The 18,990-nt window shown below is 39.1% G+C and overlaps 1 protein-coding gene across 3 annotated transcripts in view; it reads right to left on the bottom strand.

Moving 5' to 3' along the window:
* Positions 1 to 18,601, bottom strand: part of fbxo18 (F-box DNA helicase 1) — an 86,867-nt gene extending 68,266 nt beyond the window's left edge. For 2 of the 3 annotated variants that reach the window (XM_061961340.1, XM_061961342.1), the window contains exons 1-3: positions 18,348 to 18,601; positions 15,175 to 15,312; positions 7 to 374 (exon numbers count right to left, since the gene is read on the bottom strand). In XM_061961340.1, coding sequence (XP_061817324.1) covers positions 7 to 374; positions 15,175 to 15,312; positions 18,348 to 18,369 — 528 coding nt within the window. In that variant the 5' untranslated portion in view covers positions 18,370 to 18,601. The remainder of the gene's footprint in view (positions 1 to 6; positions 375 to 15,174; positions 15,313 to 18,347) is intronic. The other variant, XM_061961341.1, reaches the window with a different exon arrangement.
* Positions 18,602 to 18,990: the final 389 nt, after the last annotated feature.

The raw sequence follows: 18,990 nt of genomic DNA, 5'->3' as shown, positions 1-18,990 counted from the left end.
CCGGACCTTGCCGTCCTCCACCATGTTGCGCCAGCGCTGGCAGACCAGCACGGCGCTCCTGTAGAGGTCCTGGGCAGGGAGGAGGCTGAGGACCTGGCTCAGCACCTCCTCAGGGAGGTCGTGGATGTGACCCTGCGGCTGCTGCAGTTCCTTACTGCTGCCCAGGAGCCCGTAGGTGGCGTCGGGCAGAGGCTCCACCTCCGGCACCGTGCCATCAGAACCATCAAACTCGTCATCGAACATCTCCGCCGTGATTCCCTCCAAATAGTCCATCTCCTCGGGGTCAGACTGCCTCTCCTCGGCAGCTGGGCTCCAGTCCTCGTCCTCCATGCTGTCCTCTGCTGATTGCTGCTCGTAGGTGCACACCCCTCCTGCTGGTGCATGTTACAATGATATCTTAATGATGGTGCACACCCCTCCTGCTGGTGCATGTTACAATGATGTCATAATGATGGTGCATGTTACAATGATGTCATAATGATGGTGCACACCCCTCCTGCTGGTGCATGTTACAATGATGTCATAATGATGGTGCATGTTACAATGATGTCATAATGATGGTGCACACCCCTCCTGCTGGTGCATGTTACAATGATGTCATAATGATGGTGCATGTTACAATGATGTCATAATGATGGTGCACACCCCTCCTGCTGGTGCATGTTACAATGATGTCATAATGATGGTGCATGTTACAATGATGTCATAATGATGGTGCACACCCCTCCTGCTGGTGCATGTTACAATGATGTCATAATGATGGTGCATGTTACAATGATGTCATAATGATGGTGCACACCCCTCCTGCTGGTGCATGTTACAATGATGTCATAATGATGGTGCACACCCCTCCTGCTGGTGCATGTTACAATGATGCCATAATGATGGTGCATGTTACAATGATGGACATTACACTGGTGGAGGGTTGTCCCCATACCAATAATTAAGGACCTGTACCAAAATGTATTTACATACTTTTCCAAATAAAGGGGAGCACAAAAAATGTCATTATTGTCTTTATTGTAACAACAAATGTTAGTGTACATGAAACATATGTTTATTATTGTCATTTAGTCCTTAAATAAAATACTAGACAACTTGTCTTTTAGTAGTAAGTAAACAAAGAAAGACTCCTAATTAGTCTGCTGACGTATGCAGTAACATATTGTGTCATTTATACACCTATTATTTTGTACACATTATGAGGGACAAACTGTAAAAATTGATTATTAATCTACTTGTTCATTTACTGTTAATATCTGCTTATTTTCCCTTTTAACATGTTCTATCTACACTTCTGCTAAAATGTAATAATCACTTATTCTTCTCTTCTTTGATACTTGACATTAGTTTTGGATGATACCACACATTTAGGTATGGATCATGTCGATACCAAGTAGTTACAGGATCATACATTGGTCATATTCAGTCTCATGTGTCCAGGGACATATTTACTGACTTTATAAACATAATGTTCTGTTATAACTAAAAGTTGTAAACTCTTGTTGTTGAAGTGTGTTGTGCTTATTGCTTGTTATTTAATGAACATTATTACATATGTATTTGTCGCCATCATGTGGTCAGGGCAGTTACTACATCTTTGAGAAGTGTGTATTTTGAATCAAACTTTATTGACCGAAAGTTGCATAAGCCAAGCAGAGAAATCTACGGTGCCAGCAAGTACTTTATGCTGGTTCTTTTCCAATAAATACTGCATATATCTTTTGTTTAAGGTTGCATCGCCGGTATGTATCAGGTGGTAGGAAACAGGTGGTAGAGGTGAACAGCACCGTGTGTCCCCCCCTCTCAGTGAGCTGTAGAGTGCCCCAAGGCAGTGTATTAGGGCCTTTACTGTTCCTAGTATACATAAACGACATGTCATCAGCATGCGACTGTGAATTGTTCTTGTTTGCGGATGATTCGGCCCTGCTGGTATCAGACAAGGACAAGTCACAGGTGGAGAAAATCCTCAGTGCTGAACTCTGTAGAACTTGCACCTGGCTCGCTGACAACAAGCTATCCATACACTTGGGTAAAACGGAATCCATCCTGTTTGGGTCCCACATCAACCTTAAGAAAGTCAATGACTTCACTATAAAAGTGGGTGGCATTGTTATCACCAGGAAAGATGAGGTCACCTACCTAGGTTCCATTCTAGAGGCTAATCTTTCCTGTGATGAAATGGCAACCAAGGTCATCAAAAAGGTCAACCAACAAACGAGATTTCTCTACAGAATCTCCTCTCTGGTCAACAAAAGCACCATGAAGATTCTAGCGGGAACTCTCGTTCAATCCTTTTTCCATTTCCAAATCTAGACTCCAAACATCCCAGAACAAGCTAGTCAGATTACTTCTAGACCTCCACCCCAGATCCCACCTCACTCCTACCCACTTCTCCAAAGTGGGCTGGCTCAGGGTGGAGGACAGAGTCAAACAACTTGCACTGAGCCTAGTCTATAAAATCCGCTACACCTCCCTGATACCGAAGTACATGTCAAACTACTTCCTTAACGTAAATGACAACAACACCAGGGGGAGCTCCACTAACCACGTTAAACCCAGATTCCCATCTAATAAAGGTCTTAACTCATTCTCTTTCTATGCTACATCAATATGGAATGCACTCCCAACAGGTGTAAAAGAAAGTGCATCTCTATCCTCCTTCAAAACCGCACTAAAAGAACACCTCCAGACAACTACAACCCTTGACTAACACCCTCCCCCCTCCACATCCCACCTCCCTGGATTGTAAATAATCAAATGTAAATAATCAAATGTATATACTTGTTCTTATGCTTTCTGAGCTCACTATGTTCTCTGCTCGCTGTACATATCCTACCAAGTCACACCTACACTGTTTTAAGGCTGAAACTACGCGTCGACGTAGTCGACGTCATCGGTTACGTAAATACGTCGACGCCGTTTTTGTGCGTCGGCGCGTCGCATATTTACGTCACACTACTGTCATGGCGGAGTGCAAAGCAGACGATGCGAGCGAGGGGAAAAAAGCACGCCAAAAGTCGTCAAAAGTGTCAGAGTATTTCAATAAACGGCCTAATAATGTTGTTGTATGCACACTGTGTCGAGCGGAAATGGCCTATCATAGCAGCACAACGGCTATGAACGAACATTTGAAAAGAAAACCCCCGACAGCGTTCTTGCCATCACCATCAACAAGTCAATCGTCCGCGTGCGTATACGTTGTCATTATTACACAAAAACATGAATGTGTCATTTGTATCTGCGTTGTAAATTCATAAACTAAAGCACCGTTTGCTCTGAGAGGCGCGTTTGGCGTGCCTGTTCAGTGTTTACAAAGACGCGCTCCTCTTTAACGCTGTGGAGAGGCGGCGGCGGCGAGCGAGCGGCGAGGCGGGGCGCGCCGGGAGCGACGCCGCAAGAGACAGGGGACGACGAGCGAGCGAGGAAGAGGAGCTGAAAAGCGAGGAAAGAAAGAGAAAAGAGTTGGAAGAGAAAAGACTTTGTGTAAAATTAAAAGATTGTAAACCTGGCAAAGCCGTCTGGCGTTCAGTCTGTCGGTCCTGAAAGAACCCCACGGCACAAGACGTGTCACAAACGCTAACGTTAATTAGTTGTGCAAATACCTTTTACAACATTAACAGTTACATATACTATGTACAAACCAACAATTAACTTTCACTTTAATCATACTATCATTGTTGTGTTATTAAGCAAAATAAGCAATACTTTTACTTTTGTTGAAATGTTTACACTGTACACTTTTTTGTATTGGATGTTTAGCTTTATTTTTGCACATTTTAGCAAATAAGCAATACTTTTACTTTTGTTGAAATGTTTACACTTGTTACAGAATATTTCCGTTTTGCACTTTTTTGTATTGGATGTTTATCTTTATTTTTGCACATTTTAAAGCAAAATAAGCAATACTTTTACTTTTGAAATGCTTATACTATTCCAGAATATTAAGATTTGCACTGGATGTTTACTTTTATATTTGCACATTAAAAAGCAAATAAGCTACTTTTAATTTTGTTAAATGTTAAAAGTTTTAAATGTTTACATTGTTACAGAATATTTTGTCATGTTGTTGTCAATGTTGACTGAGTGGCCATACTTTTTTTTTTGTAAATAAAAGCCATGCCTTTTGAAAAAACTGGCCTACATTTATTTTTTCCTCTTCATTTTAAATAAAAAAAAAAAAATCGGTAAAAGGAAAAATAATCTATAGATTAATCGAAAAAATAATCTATAGATTAACCGATTAATCGAAAAAAATAATCTATAGATTAATCTATAGAAAAATTAGCTGCAGCCCTACACTGTTTCAATGTCCATTTCTCTGATGATGCAATTGTTGATGACTGAAGTGTTGATAACAACCAAACCTAACCCCCCCACCCCCCCACCCCTACACATCCCGGATCGTAAATAATGTAAATAATTGAATGTATATACTCTGATGATGAACTTGTGTGATGACTGTATTATGATGATAGTATATATTTGTACCATGAATTGAACATGGACCCCGACTTAAACAAGTGTAAAAACTTATTGGGGTGTTACCATTTAGTGGTCAATTGTACGGAATATGTACTGTACTGTGCAATCTACTAATAAAAGTTTCAATCAATCAATCATTATCATAAGTTGAACTTTGAAACTTGGTTTTTGTCTAAAATATTTCGAGCTAAATTTACAATTTTTTATGTATAATGAGATCTTTGTCATGCTCATTAGCGATGTCATCTAAGATGGCGTCGTAATACAAATTCACTTTTGTTTTCCTTCTCATGCCTTGTAAGGTAGCATTACAGCATATGTATGAAGACATTTGCATAACATATGTATATATTGACTGTATTGTTTGTCTATTTAGTTTCACCCTTTTGAATGTCAATAAACCTGTTGACAACGCTCATCGCTCTCCAGAGTGTTCAACAGTCCTCGCATCACACATGCACCCCTAACGGCACACATAATAGGATTTTTTTTTAAAAAGGAAGAAAGATTTTGTGATACTAAAAAATATTGATGTAATCATAGTAGTATCGACTAGATAGGCTCTTGTACTTGGTATCATTACAGTGGATGTCAGGTGTAGATCCACCCATGGCATTTGTTTACATTGTGACGCAGGTGAGCTACGGTGTGTAGTGAAGCATGTTTAGCTATTCCTCATCCTCCAGTGATAATGATACTTGTAAGAAACTTTATTTGTCGCCATGGAGGCCAGGATTAGTGATTTAGAAGTAGCTAAAGCAATGTGGATGGATGTTAGCTGCTAGCTAGCTAGCCATGTCTCTTCCTGAGGGTGTTTCAGTGTTATAACTTCACCTTTATCTTTACTTTTTACACCAAAATGCATCCATTCTCTCTTTTCTGTCTATACACTGTGTCTGCTTGTAAGTACTCTGTGTGTGTGCGCTGCCCAACATGCTCCTCTGCTCGTAAAACCAGTAATGTCACCATGTGAAAAGGGGGGGAGGGTAGTACTGAATATGATTCATTAGTATCGCGGTACTTTTCTAGTACCGGTGCACCGTACAACCCTAATGCATACTAATAATTATGTGATTTTCAGCCGACCCTAAGGCCACACCCCAAGGCGACCCTAAGGCCACACCTCAAGGCGGCCCTAAGACCACACCCAAAGCCCCCAACATCACCCAAGCAGGTGAGTGTCTTTGCCTAATTAAAAAATATATATTGTATTACAGTATAGTCCAGTGGTCCTCCAACTGTTTTCACCAAGTTCCAAACACTCGACTCTCCCAAGTACCACCATAATGACAACATTAAATACAGTAGTGTAGTAGACCTAAGTATTCATTAAGTACCACCATAATGACAACATTAAATACAGTAGTGTAGTAGACCTAAGTATTTATTAAGTACCACCCTAATGACAACATTAAATACAGTAGTGTAGTAGACCTAAGTATTCATTAAGTACCACCCTAATGACAACATTAAATACAGTAGTGTAGTAGACCTAAGTATTCATTAAGTACCACCATAATGACAACATTAAATACAGTAGTGTAGTAGACCTAAGTATTCATTACGTACCACCATAATGACATAATTAAATACAGTAGTGTAGTAGACCTAAGTATTCATTAAGTACATTTGTTTACATTGTGACAGTGGTGAGCTATTGTATCCTCCTACGGTGTGTAGTGAAGCATTTTTAGCTATTCCTCGTCCTCCAGTGATAATGTTACTTGTAAGAAACTTTATTTGTCGCCATGGAGGCCAGGATTAGTGATTTAGAAGTAGCTAAAACACTGTGAATGGATGTTAGCCATGTCTTAAAGCAGCTCTTCCTGAGGGTGTTTCAGTGTTATAACTTCACCTTTATCTTGACTTTTTACACCAAAATGCGTCCATTCTCCCTTTTCTGTCTACACACTGTGTCTGCTTGTAAGTACTCTGTGTGTGTGCGCTGCCCAACATGCTCCTCTGGTGGTAAAACCAGCAATGTCACAACATGACGTCATGCCCGGGAAGTGGTACTTTTCAAACAGAGTATAGTACCCTTTTTGATTCATTAATAGCGCAACACTATACTAGTAGCGGTACACCGTACAACCCTACACTGGTGACCTTTTTGATTCATTAATATCAAATCAAATCAAATCAACTTTATTTATAGAGCACATTTAAAATTTACCACAGGGGTAGCCAAAGTGCTGTACAATGGTTAAAAGATAAAATGAGTACCGAGCAAACACAACACAACACAAACAGAACACGATAAAAAATAAATAATTAAAATAGAATGAATAAAAACATAAAAACATAAAAACAGGATCACAGCAGGTGTATTATGGGGCGCCATTGCAGGATGGATATCACTCAGTGTTAAAAGCCATGGAATAAAAGTATGTTTTTAAGAGAGATTTAAAAACAGGAAGAGAGGAGTCTTGTCTAACACTCAGAGGTAGGTTGTTCCAGAGCTTGGGAGCAGCAACGGCGAAAGCTCTTTCACCTCTAAGCTTCAGCCTTGTGTCAGGGACCGTCAACCACCAATACCACAACACTATACTAGTAGCGGTACACCGTACAACCCTACACTGGTGACCTTTTTGATTCATTAATACCACAACACTATACTAGTAGCGGTATACTGTACAACCCTACACTGGTGACCTTTTTGATTCATTAATACAACAACACTATACTAGTAGCGGTACACCGTACAACCCTACACTGGTGACCTTTTTGATTCATTAATACCACAACACTATACTAGTAGCGGTACACCGTACAACCCTACACTGGTGACCTTTTTGATTCATTAATATCAAATCAAATCAAATCAACTTTATTTATAGAGCACATTTAAAATTTACCACAGGGGTAGCCAAAGTGCTGTACAATGGTTAAAAGATAAAATGAGTACCGAGCAAACACAACACAACACAAACAGAACACGATAAAAAATAAATAATTAAAATAGAATGAATAAAAACATAAAAACATAAAAACAGGATCACAGCAGGTGTATTATGGGGCGCCATTGCAGGATGGATATCACTCAGTGTTAAAAGCCATGGAATAAAAGTATGTTTTTAAGAGAGATTTAAAAACAGGAAGAGAGGAGTCTTGTCTAACACTCAGAGGTAGGTTGTTCCAGAGCTTGGGAGCAGCAACGGCGAAAGCTCTGTCACCTCTAAGCTTCAGCCTTGTGTCAGGGACCGTCAACCACCAATACCACAACACTATACTAGTAGCGGTACACCGTACAACCCTACACTGGTGACCTTTTTGATTCATTAATACCACAACACTATACTAGTAGCGGTATACTGTACAACCCTACACTGGTGACCTTTTTGATTCATTAATACAACAACACTATACTAGTAGCGGTACACCGTACAACCCTACACTGGTGACCTTTTTGATTCATTAATACCACAACACTATACTAGTAGCGGTATACTGTACAACCCTACACTGGTGACCTTTTTGATTCATTAATACCACAACACTATACTAGTAGCGGTACACCGTACAACCCTACACTGGTGACCTTTTTGATTCATTAATACCACAACACTATACTAGTAGCGGTATACTGTACAACCCTACACTGGTGACCTGTGGGAAGTAGCTTGTCCCATTCCTTTATGCTGCAGGCTGTTTTTGTCCATTATAGTTCTTAAGTCATTAAAGGAGAACTGCACTTTTTGGGGGGAATTTTGCCTCTGGTTCACAATCATTATGAGAAACAAGACGATAAAATGTTTTAGCCGGAGCGCCACGATCAGAGAAACCCTGATGGTTATTAATGTTTTATTATTCATAACTGGTCCCCGGCCCCACACATCCTAAACATATAGTGAAACCACACTAAACAACAATGACAAACACATTTCGGGAGAATATTAGCACCGCAACACAACAGAACAAATACCCAGAATTCCCTGCAGTACCAACTCTTCCTGGACGCTACACTATTTTATTTGGTACAGGGTGTAATTATAAGTGTGACCAGTAGATGGCAGTCAAACATAAGAGATAAGTCTCAAGTAAACAACACCAACATTTTAAATGTTCCATTGAAAATATAGAACATTACACACGGCGCTCAAAAATCCATCAAAATGTTTTAGTGCCATTTCTAATATAAAGTAGTGTAAAGTTCTTACTTATATCTGTCAGTAAACTCGCCATGAAAGCACTAAAACATACCGGTGAAGTGACTTTACATTATTCACCCAAGGAACTTTAGTTATTAGAGAGTTCAAGTCAGACGGTTTTTCACGGGACACATTTCCTGTGTGGTTGTTTCCGGATGAGGAGATGCTGCTCCGTTTTTGATTGAAGTAAAGTGTGAATGTCATTAAAACAGTTAGCTCCATCTTTTGACACTTCTTCCACCCCCGTCCTTGCACGCTACACCGCTACAACAAAGATGACGCTGTCCAAGTGGAGGCACGTAAATAAAACGGTGCATCCTGAAGAGACTGTCAGAAAGTGACTTGAAGATGATGTGTAAAACATCATCTATGCAACATTTTGAGCAAAGAACCATCATCACATGTTATGTAGACCACAAGGAAGTCTTTTACATTTAGAAAATAATCATAATAATATGACTCCTTTAATGCGCCTTATAATCCAGTGCGTCTAATTGATGAAAAAAGATTAAAAATAGACCATTCATCGGCAGTGCGGAAAATACGGTATATTTGCCGGGTCAAATAATTAATAATTTATTATTGGTCGACTTCAAAGTAATGCACTTTTTGGTACAGTTTCTAAAATTTTGATTCGCCGAAAGTTTTATCAATCACAAATACTGCATTTGTTTTCTTTTGTGCTATTTTTTTTATGAATGAAGTAACATTTATGACAACCTTATTTCCAAAACACAATATATAATGTGAGATATAACAGGATCATGCATACATGTATCATTTGTTTTCAAAACACTTACAAAAAAGTGGGACCCCAAAAATGTACTGTGGGACCCCATTTTTATGACTTGATTTTGAAAATTCCTAGCGCCAACACAGAATGAGATAAAAACTATAATGAATAGACAAATCATTTTCTCAGCACAAAATATTAAAGAGATGTTGACACTTGATGTCACACAGCGGTGAGGGATGTCTTGTCTTGGGTTATTTTGTGTCTTGTCAATTTCATGTTTTACTTTGAAAAGTAACTCTCCTCTCGTTTCAGGTCACTTGCCCTTCCTTTTGTGTCATCAGTCTGACGTCATCCCTGATCCCTGATTGTTTGCACCTGTTCCCCATTACCCCCCATGTGTCTTATAAGCCCACGCCTCCCTTTGTTCTGTGCCACAATGTCTCGTTGTTTCGTGCCTCTCGAGCCTCATCTCTCCTTTCAGTGTCCTGATCCTCAATTCCCTTGTTGGTATTGGTGACTTGTCCAGGGTGTAAACCCGCCTTCCGCCCGAATGCAGTGGAGATAGGCTCCAGCAACCCCCGGTAGAAGATGAATGGATGAATGGATGGTATTTTGAGTTTCCTTTTCTCTTCCTAATCAGAGTGATTTTTGGTTATTTAGTTTTGCAGCCGAAGTGGTTTGATTGATTGATTGATTGAGACTTTTATTAGTAGATTGTAGTGATGGGTTGATGAGGCGTCATGAAGCGTTTCGACACATTGCAAAACTGTATTGATACTGTGTCGATACTGTGTCACTAAATACTGACATCTGCTGGACATTAAAAATCCCTACAGGCAACCTATGGACCGACTCAACTGACACTGATTTGATGCCCTAGTACAGGGGTCACCAACCTTTTTGAAACCAAAAACTACTTCTTGGGTACTGATTAATGCGGACGGCTACCAGTTTGATACACACTTAAATAAATAAATATATTGTCATTTGTAAGTTACACGTAAGTGTGATTTAAACAAGAATAGCTAAATAAATAAATGTATATATATAAAAAAAATGGGTATTTCTGTCTGTCATTCCGTCGTGCATTTTTTTTTCCTTTTACGGAAGGTTTTTTGTAGAGAATAAATGATGAAAAAAACACTTAATTGAACGGTTTAAAAGAGGAGAAAACACGAAAAAAATGTAAATACAATTTTGAAACATAGTTTATCTTCAATTTCGACTCTTTAAAATTCAAAATTCAACCGACAAAAAGAAGAGAAAAACTAGCTAATTTGAATCTTTTTGAAAAAATTAAAAAAATAATTTATGGAACATCATTAGTGATTTTTCCTGATTAAGATACATTTTAGAATTTTGATGACATGTTTTAAATTGGTTAAAATCCAATCTGCACTTTGTTAGAATATTTAACAAATTGGACCAAGCTATATCTCTAACAAAGAAAAATCAGTATTTCTTCTAGATTTTCCAGAACAACAATTTTAAAAGAAATTCTAAATACTTTGAAATAAGATTTAAATTTGATTCCACAGATTTTCTAGATTTGCCAGAATATTTTTTTTGAATTTTAATCATAGTAAGTTTGAAGAAATATTTCACAAATATTCTTCGTCGAAAAACCAGAAGCTAAAATATTTATTATTCTTTACAATAAAAAAAAAAAAAAAATACTTGAACATTGATTTAAATTGTCAGGAAAGAAGAGGAAGAAATTTAAAAGGTAAAAAGGTATATTTGTTTAAAAATCCTAAAATAATTTTTAAGGTTGTATTTTTTCTCTAAAATTGTATTTCTAAAAGTAATAAGAAGCAAAGTAAAAAATAAATGAATTTATTCAAACAAGTGAAGACCCATCCATCCATCCATTTTCTACCGCTTATTCCAAGTGAAGACCAAGTCTTTAAAATATTTTCTTGGATTTTCAAATTCTATTTGAGTTTTGTCTCTTTTAGAATTAAAAATGTCGAGCAAAGCGAGACCAGCTTGCTAGTAAATAAATACAATTTAAAAAATAGAGGCAGCTCACTGGTAAGTGCTGCTCTTTGAGCTATTTTTAGAACGGGCGAGCGGGCGACTGACCTGGTTCTTACGGGCTACCTGGTGACCGCGGGCACCGCATTGGTGACCCCTGCCCTAGTACATACAATAATATAAACCAAGTCATTGTATTTCATTTAGGATTATTTCATATCTTCATTTAAATAAAAATATATTTTTATCTTTTTTATATACAGTCAATAAATAATGTGAACATGTATCATAACATGGAAATCTAAGAGAACGTGTTGTGGATGATTGTGGACTGGGAATTGTTTTAATTTTATTTTTTACCGACGTATTACATTTTAGACGATTTCTCTTAGTTATTATTTCTCCGGCTGTAGAAAAGAGCCGCTCACAGGGCACAGAGGAGGCGTCAGTGCGACACAGTTGGCGTATCGGTCACGTGACCAAAACAGCTCATGTTCGGTCACGTGACTTTCTAAAAGCGGTACGCGCACCGACACAGGGTTTTGCTCTATGAGCTCGACGCATGCGCCGATGCATCGGTGTTGCCGGACCCATCACTAGTAGATTGCACAGTACAGTACATATTCCGTACAATTGACCACCAAATGGTAACACCCCAATTAAGTGTTTCCACTTGTTTAAGTCGGGGTCCACGTTCATCAATTCATGGTAAGTTTCAGTTTTGTCTTACAGTTCTTCCCTTTCCTCCATTTTTTGAGTGACATTTTTTTCCTTTTTCTAGATAAGAGACAGTGAATATAGCCATCGTTTCTCCCTCCTTTTGGAGTGTTTTTTTGTTATTGACAAATTTCATAGATCATATCCTGCGCCCAGAGCCGGCCCAAGGCATAAGCGTACTAAGCGCTTGCTTAGGGCCCCGCGGCCACCAGGGGGCCCCCAAAGGAATTAACAAAAAATTCTTATTTTTTATTTTTTGCATGTACGAGTCTGACTGATGATTTCTAAATGATCAAAGATATATTACTGTACAAAAACACAATTTTAGGTCAACAGAGTGCTGCTGCTGATCTAGGCTTAGTGATTCTTCCTGCCTCTCTTTAAATGTAAAGCTGCCTCTGCTGCACCTGTGACGTTTGCCGCCTGCTATGGCGTCACATTAGTGCCAAAAATCCGAGCGCATAAAAACTGTTATCGCGCGCTGATTCTCCACTTCGTGCGCGCGCGCGACACCCTTTTGCGCGCGCGCGGTGCCTTTTTGCGCGCGTGCCGTCTCGGTCTGTGCGCTGGCATGTTTCGTTTTGGCACTTTGGGGGTGGGTATGCTTAGCCGGCCCCTTCTTTCTGATTGGCCAGGCGAAAAATGCTCAGAGATAATCAGAAGTATAGCAGGGCGGGTCATCGTCAATATGTATCAAGATTGTTATAGGCGCAAAGTTTTCACTTCTTCTTGAACATTTGTTTTCTAATTTATGGAATTTCTTTTGATTCAGCCATAAAATTAATGAAATAATCTTTGAATTTTGTTTTTAAAATGTTAAAAATAGCCTTTTAATAATGTATTCTGAAACAGTTTAAAATAATCAGAGAACTGACTAACACTGACCCTACACAACTATGTTTCACAATTAAGTAAATTTTTTTATAGCGAAAGAGGTGATTTCAACAGGTGCAGCATCCTATGTCATATCTACATGTAATAAGATTTGTAACTGTCATGTCTGTGTGATCATGTTTTGTTTTAGTAATGTTCGGTTTAAATTTTGGACTTTTTGTGCACTTTTGTTTTGTTTTGTCACCATAGCAACCATTAGTTTCACCTGTCACGTCACGCACCTGTTCCACGTTTGGACTCATTGTGCACTCTTGTCACCATAGCAACCATTAGTTTTCACCTGTCACGTCACGCACCTGTTTCACGTTTTGAGTCACGCACCTGCTTTCACTAATCATGGCCATAGTATTTAAGTTCATTCATTTTCTGTTGTTCGTTCTGACGACATCACCACATTTATGCTCCTGCACACTCTCCACACCCTGATGACCCTTGCTACTCTTTTTTCATGCCGGTTCCATGCCAAGTAAGTTTTTGTTTGTTAAGCCACAGTTAGTGTTTTGTTTAATTGTTCATAGTTTCTGCCAATGTGCAAGTTTTGTGTTTAAAGTCTAGTTTTATTCTCCGCCACTGTGCGCGCTTTTTGTTTATTCCTTTTTTGATAGTTTAAAATAAATCATGTACCCACCTTCAAGCCTTGACCAGTCCAGTTAATTTGCACCACGGGAGAACAAACCAAGCCAAAGTCCAAGTCATGACAGTAACAAGGCAAACCGTTTGTAAATTGGTCGAAAATCGAGCAAGTTATGGTAATTTAATTGGTACATGTACTAATTAAATTACCATAACTTGCTTTGACTTCAATGTAATGATTGAGGCTAGCTGTCCGAGGTAAGATGGCTACAACGTTGCTACGCTGGAGAATGATTGGTCTTATGAAAAATGCTAAGAGCCAATCAGAAAGGAGGGGCCGTCTAAGCATACCTGCCCCCAAAGTGCCAAAAAGAAACATGACAGCGCGAGGAGAGATGCCAGGAGTACACAGACCGAGACGGCGCGCGCGCAGAAAGGCACCGCGCGCGCGCAAAAAGACACCACGCGCGCGCAAAAGGGTGTCGCGCGCGCACAAAGTGGAGAATCAGCGCGCGATAACAGTTTTTATGCGCTCGGATTTTTGGCACTAATGTGACGCCATATCTTTCCTCTCAGATTCAGACAGGTGATCAGAGGACCACTGTCTATTAAGGAGAACTTTTCATTCCCCAAACGGCATGATGGCCGAAGTTTTCATTATCATTATACCTACAGACAGCTAGTCAATGGGGAAAAAGTCAAGCGTAGCTGGCTGACTTATTCAAGAAGTAAAGATGCAGTCTATTGCTTTTGCTGCAAATTATTTTCCAAAAAGTCCTTAAAACTGGCAGCCGAGGGACAGCGGGATTGGGTCAACATAGGTGCACTGCTGAAACAGCATGAAAACAGTGAAGATCATTGTAGCAACATGGTGGAATGGAAGGAATTTGCCTTGCGTCTTTCAAAGGGGAAAACTATTGATGAATTTAACTTCAGTAGACTGCGCTCTCTTTGTACAAAGTAAACATTAAATATGAACAATTAACTAAAAATGTAAACTAGCAATTAAAGACTAATAAGTACAAGACTGATGAGACAAGATGACACTTTTACTGTAAATACAAAGCTTTATCACTTGGACTGTTCAACCCCAGGCCACTCTTGTAGCTGAATGTTTTCTACATTTTAAGATTAGGAACCATATGTGGCACTCTGGACATCATTCGTTCATTCATTGGTATTATTTATGTTCTTAACTGGGCCACCCCCATATCTTTATAAATGACATGTCATTTGTAAAGACATGCCAGGCTGACAATAGGATAATGTAAACAACACTGCCAGAGCCGCAATGAGTTTATAGTAGGTGTGTGAATGATCAACAATCAATATTATTGGCAGAAATAGAGGGCCCCAAAATCAAATTTTGCTTAGGGTCCCATGGAGGCCCTAAGCAAAGAATAGTTCGCTATTGATTTTGTGTTTCCTCCTTTCCGAGTGATTTTCGGTTGTTCCCTTTTTGGCCGAGTAGTCAGATTCTAGCCTATGTTGTATTGCCCTGACTCAGGAGGGGAAAAGTAGCTTTCAAAATAAAAGCCTGCCGGATGGTTCCCTACCCTGCATCTGAGTCCTATTTTTGGAGCAAGCCTGACACTTGACACAGTACATTGGTGCACAAACACTTGATTTGCTGGGGAAGTTTACCATATTTCCTTCTCTTGGCAGTTGTCCCTGGCTGCAGGTTGCAGGTTGTTGTTGTGTTTCGAGGATGGATGAGGACTTGGACTCCTTCTGCACTTCTTGCCAGCTCTTCTGCATTCAAATGTCGCCTCTTGGCTCTGCCTGCCCAGCGGAAACAGCACATTTCAACACAATGATGCACACTTTTCTGCGTTAATTATAGATGTGAAACAAATATGATGAGGAGGTCACAATGTGTGATTTGTTTAGCTCAGGGGTCGGCAACCCAAAATGTTGAAAGAGCCATATTGGACCACAAATACAAAAAAAGTCATCGGTCTGGAGCCGCAAAAAAGTAAAAGCCTTATATAAGTGTTATAATGATGGCAACACATGATGTAAGTGGCTAATTAGCTACATTAGCCTACTAACAAAATGACTTTGTGTCGCAGGCTGACGCAAATATTTGTTGACAGAAATTTTGAAATGTAATATTTATTCTACACATGTTTACAACATTGGAAAACATTAGTGAAACTTCTCAGAAGGTGAGATAACTCCTGGAAATGACTGTCTTAGCATGGCCAAAGGTATAGATGTGTGTGTCCAAGTTAAAAGGAAACGGCAGGCTGTCTTCTTCTAATGGATTTATTACAATCTTTGCAAGCTGGGTAACGTTTGCTGTGGTCTGGAACAACATGGCACACAAACAACTATCAGAAATGCAGCCAATATTACATACAGATAATGTGTCATGAGACATGGAAAAAGAAACTAAATACACAGAGGACATAAGTAAAGGAAACTAAATGAGCACAAATAATAAAGCTCCACTAACCACGTTAAACCCAGATTCCCATCTAACAAAGGTCTTAACTCATTCTCCTTCTATGCCACATCAATATGGAATGCACTCCCAACAGGTGTAAAAGAAAGTGCATCTTTATCCTCACACTAAAAGAACACCCCCAGGCAACTACAACCCTAAACTAACACCCTCCCCCTTCCGGATTGTAAATAATCAAATGTATATACTTCAGCTACAATCGGGCAGAAGGCGGGGTATACTTGTTCTTATGCTTTCTGATCTGTCTCTCTATGTCCACTACTCGTGTCAGACCTACACTGTTTCAATGTCCATTTCTCTGATGATGCAATTGTTGATAAATGAAGTGTTGATAACAACCAAACTTAACCCCCCTCCACATCCTGGATTGTAAATAATGTAAATAATTCAATGTATATACTCTGATGATGAACTTGTGTGATGACTGTATTATGATGATAGTATATATTTGTACCATGAATTGATGAACGTGGACCCCGACTTAAACAAGTGTAAAAACTTATCGGGGTGTTACCATTTAGTGGTCAATTGTACGGAATATGTACTGTACTGTGCAATCTACTAATACAAGTCTCAATCAATCAATCAAAAAAATATAGCCACAAATGAGCAGAGGTGGGTAGTAACGCGCTACATTTACTCCGTTACATCTACTTGAGTAACTTTTGGGATAAATCGTACTTCTAAAAGTAGTTTTAATGCAACATACTTTTACTTTTACTTAAGTATATTTATAGAGAAGGAACGCTACTTTTACTCCGCTACTTTTATCTACATTCAGCTCGCTACTCGCTACTAATTTTTATCGATCTGTTAATGCTCGCTTTGTTTGTTTTGGTCCGTCAGACAGACCTTCATAGTGCCTGCCTTACTGGTGACGTTTCACTTCGTTCCACCAATCAGATGTAGTCACTGGTGGCATTGGACCAATCAAACAGAGCCAGGTGGTCACATGACCTGACTTAAACAAGTTGAAGAACTCATTGGGGTGTTACCATTTAGTGGTCAATTGTACGGAATATGTACTGTACTGTGCAATCTACTAATAAAAGTTCCAATCAATCAATCAAAAGTGTGAAGGAAAAAATATACTTTTTTATTTCAACCGTACATCCCGTCAAAAGCCTAAAGACTGACTGCACAGTTCCTGTCTTCACAATAAAAGTGCCGCTCCATCGCGCCTGCGCTTTCAAAACAAGAGTCTCCGAAAGCCAGCCCAAACAAGCTAGCAAGCTAAGGAGTTTGACGCCAATATATTTCTTGTAAAGTGTATGAAAACGAATATGGAAGCTGGACATATAAGATGCCAAAAACCCACCACTTTCATGTGGTATTAGACAGAAAGGAGGAACTTTTCTTCTCCTCCATTTGATAACGTGGACGTTGTCAGCACTACTGTCTGATTACAATCAATGCAAGTCATCAGAATCAGGTAATACACCAACTTATATTCTTGTCTTCATGAAAGAAAGGAATCTATATGTTAAACATGCATGTATATTCATTAAAACATCTTTAACATGTAAACAAAAACAGCAAAATAAATACATATAAATTATATACTGTATATATCAGTATATATATATATATGTGTTGTGTGTGTATGTTGCTCATCAGTTACTCAGTACTTGAGTAGTTTTTTCACAACATACTTTTTACTTTTACTCAAGTAAATATTTGGGTGACTACTCCTTACTTTTACTTGAGTAATAAATCTCTAAAGTAACAGTACTCTTACTTGAGTACAATTTCTGGCTACTCTACCCACCTCTGCAAATGAGGCATAATGATGCAATATGTACATACAACTAGCCTAAACAGCATGTTAGCATCGATTAGCTTGCAGTCATGCAGTGACCAAATATGCCCAATTAGCACTCCAACAAGTCAATAAAATCAACAAAGCTCACCTTTGTGCATTCACGCACAGCATAAAACGTTTGGTGGACAAATTGAGACAAATAAGGAGTGGCATAAAACACGTCTTTCTGTGGCAGCGTCGGAGAAAGTTGTACATGTAAACAAACTGTTGTCACAGTCCACACAATGGTGAGTTCAAGGGCCACTGAAATTAGTAGGACAAAACGGTTCTCGCCAAATACCCAAATACGTAAGGCATGAACACAAACATTAAACATTGGGATTTCTAACAATTAGGAAGGTTTGTGTCGTGTTTGTCCTTCTACACAAACCATATTACAACAGAAAAACACATTTTTCACCCCATTTTTTCCCCCCATTTCCATAGGTTTTTGAAAAAGCTCCATGGCGCTGCTAAAGAGCCGCATGTGGCTCTAGAGCCGCGGGTTGCTGACCCCTGGAACTTTAGCTGAATGACAAGTGAACTTACCTTTCAAGGCCACTTCCATCATCTTTGTTTACTAGTCACAATATTTACACTTGGCGATTCAAAACCAGTACGAAGTCAAAGTTTGCTGCCACAAAGTGACCCGCAAGACGACTCTTTTAGCGCTGCGCCTGGCAAAGTGGAAGCATGTTACACTGGAACAACCCAATTAGATACGCAAAATCAACCATTTCTCAAGAAAATAGTCCAAGAGTTGTTTGGAGGAAGTGACGTCTGATTCCACTTCCTCGTTCACATTGAAGGAAGTGACGTCATGTTTCGCCTTGGCGTTAAGGCGCTTTATCGCTACGATGCGGACCGGATGGAGTACTTTTTTAAATGCGTTCTCCGAATTATTTCGAAACACACTAAATACGACAAAATTACATTTTTTTTTTAACTTATAAGAGATGTTACTTATTTAGAACAAAACGTATTTTACTTTACCGCCATTAAGTGGACCGGATGTGAAATGTTTTTTCAGACGAGGTCTCGGAATTATTTCGGAGCACAGTAAATACGACGAAATGACAATTTTTTGTAATATTTGTCTTTTTACTTATAAGAGATATTACTTTTTTTTTTAGAGAGAGTATTGGTTTGTACAAAACGTATTTGACTTTACCGCCACTCAGCGGACCGGATG

The sequence above is a fragment of the Nerophis lumbriciformis genome, linkage group LG05, assembly GCF_033978685.3.
Source record: "Nerophis lumbriciformis linkage group LG05, RoL_Nlum_v2.1, whole genome shotgun sequence".
NCBI classification, from domain to species: domain Eukaryota; kingdom Metazoa; phylum Chordata; class Actinopteri; order Syngnathiformes; family Syngnathidae; genus Nerophis; species Nerophis lumbriciformis.
This window is presented reverse-complemented; position numbering and strand designations above follow the sequence as displayed.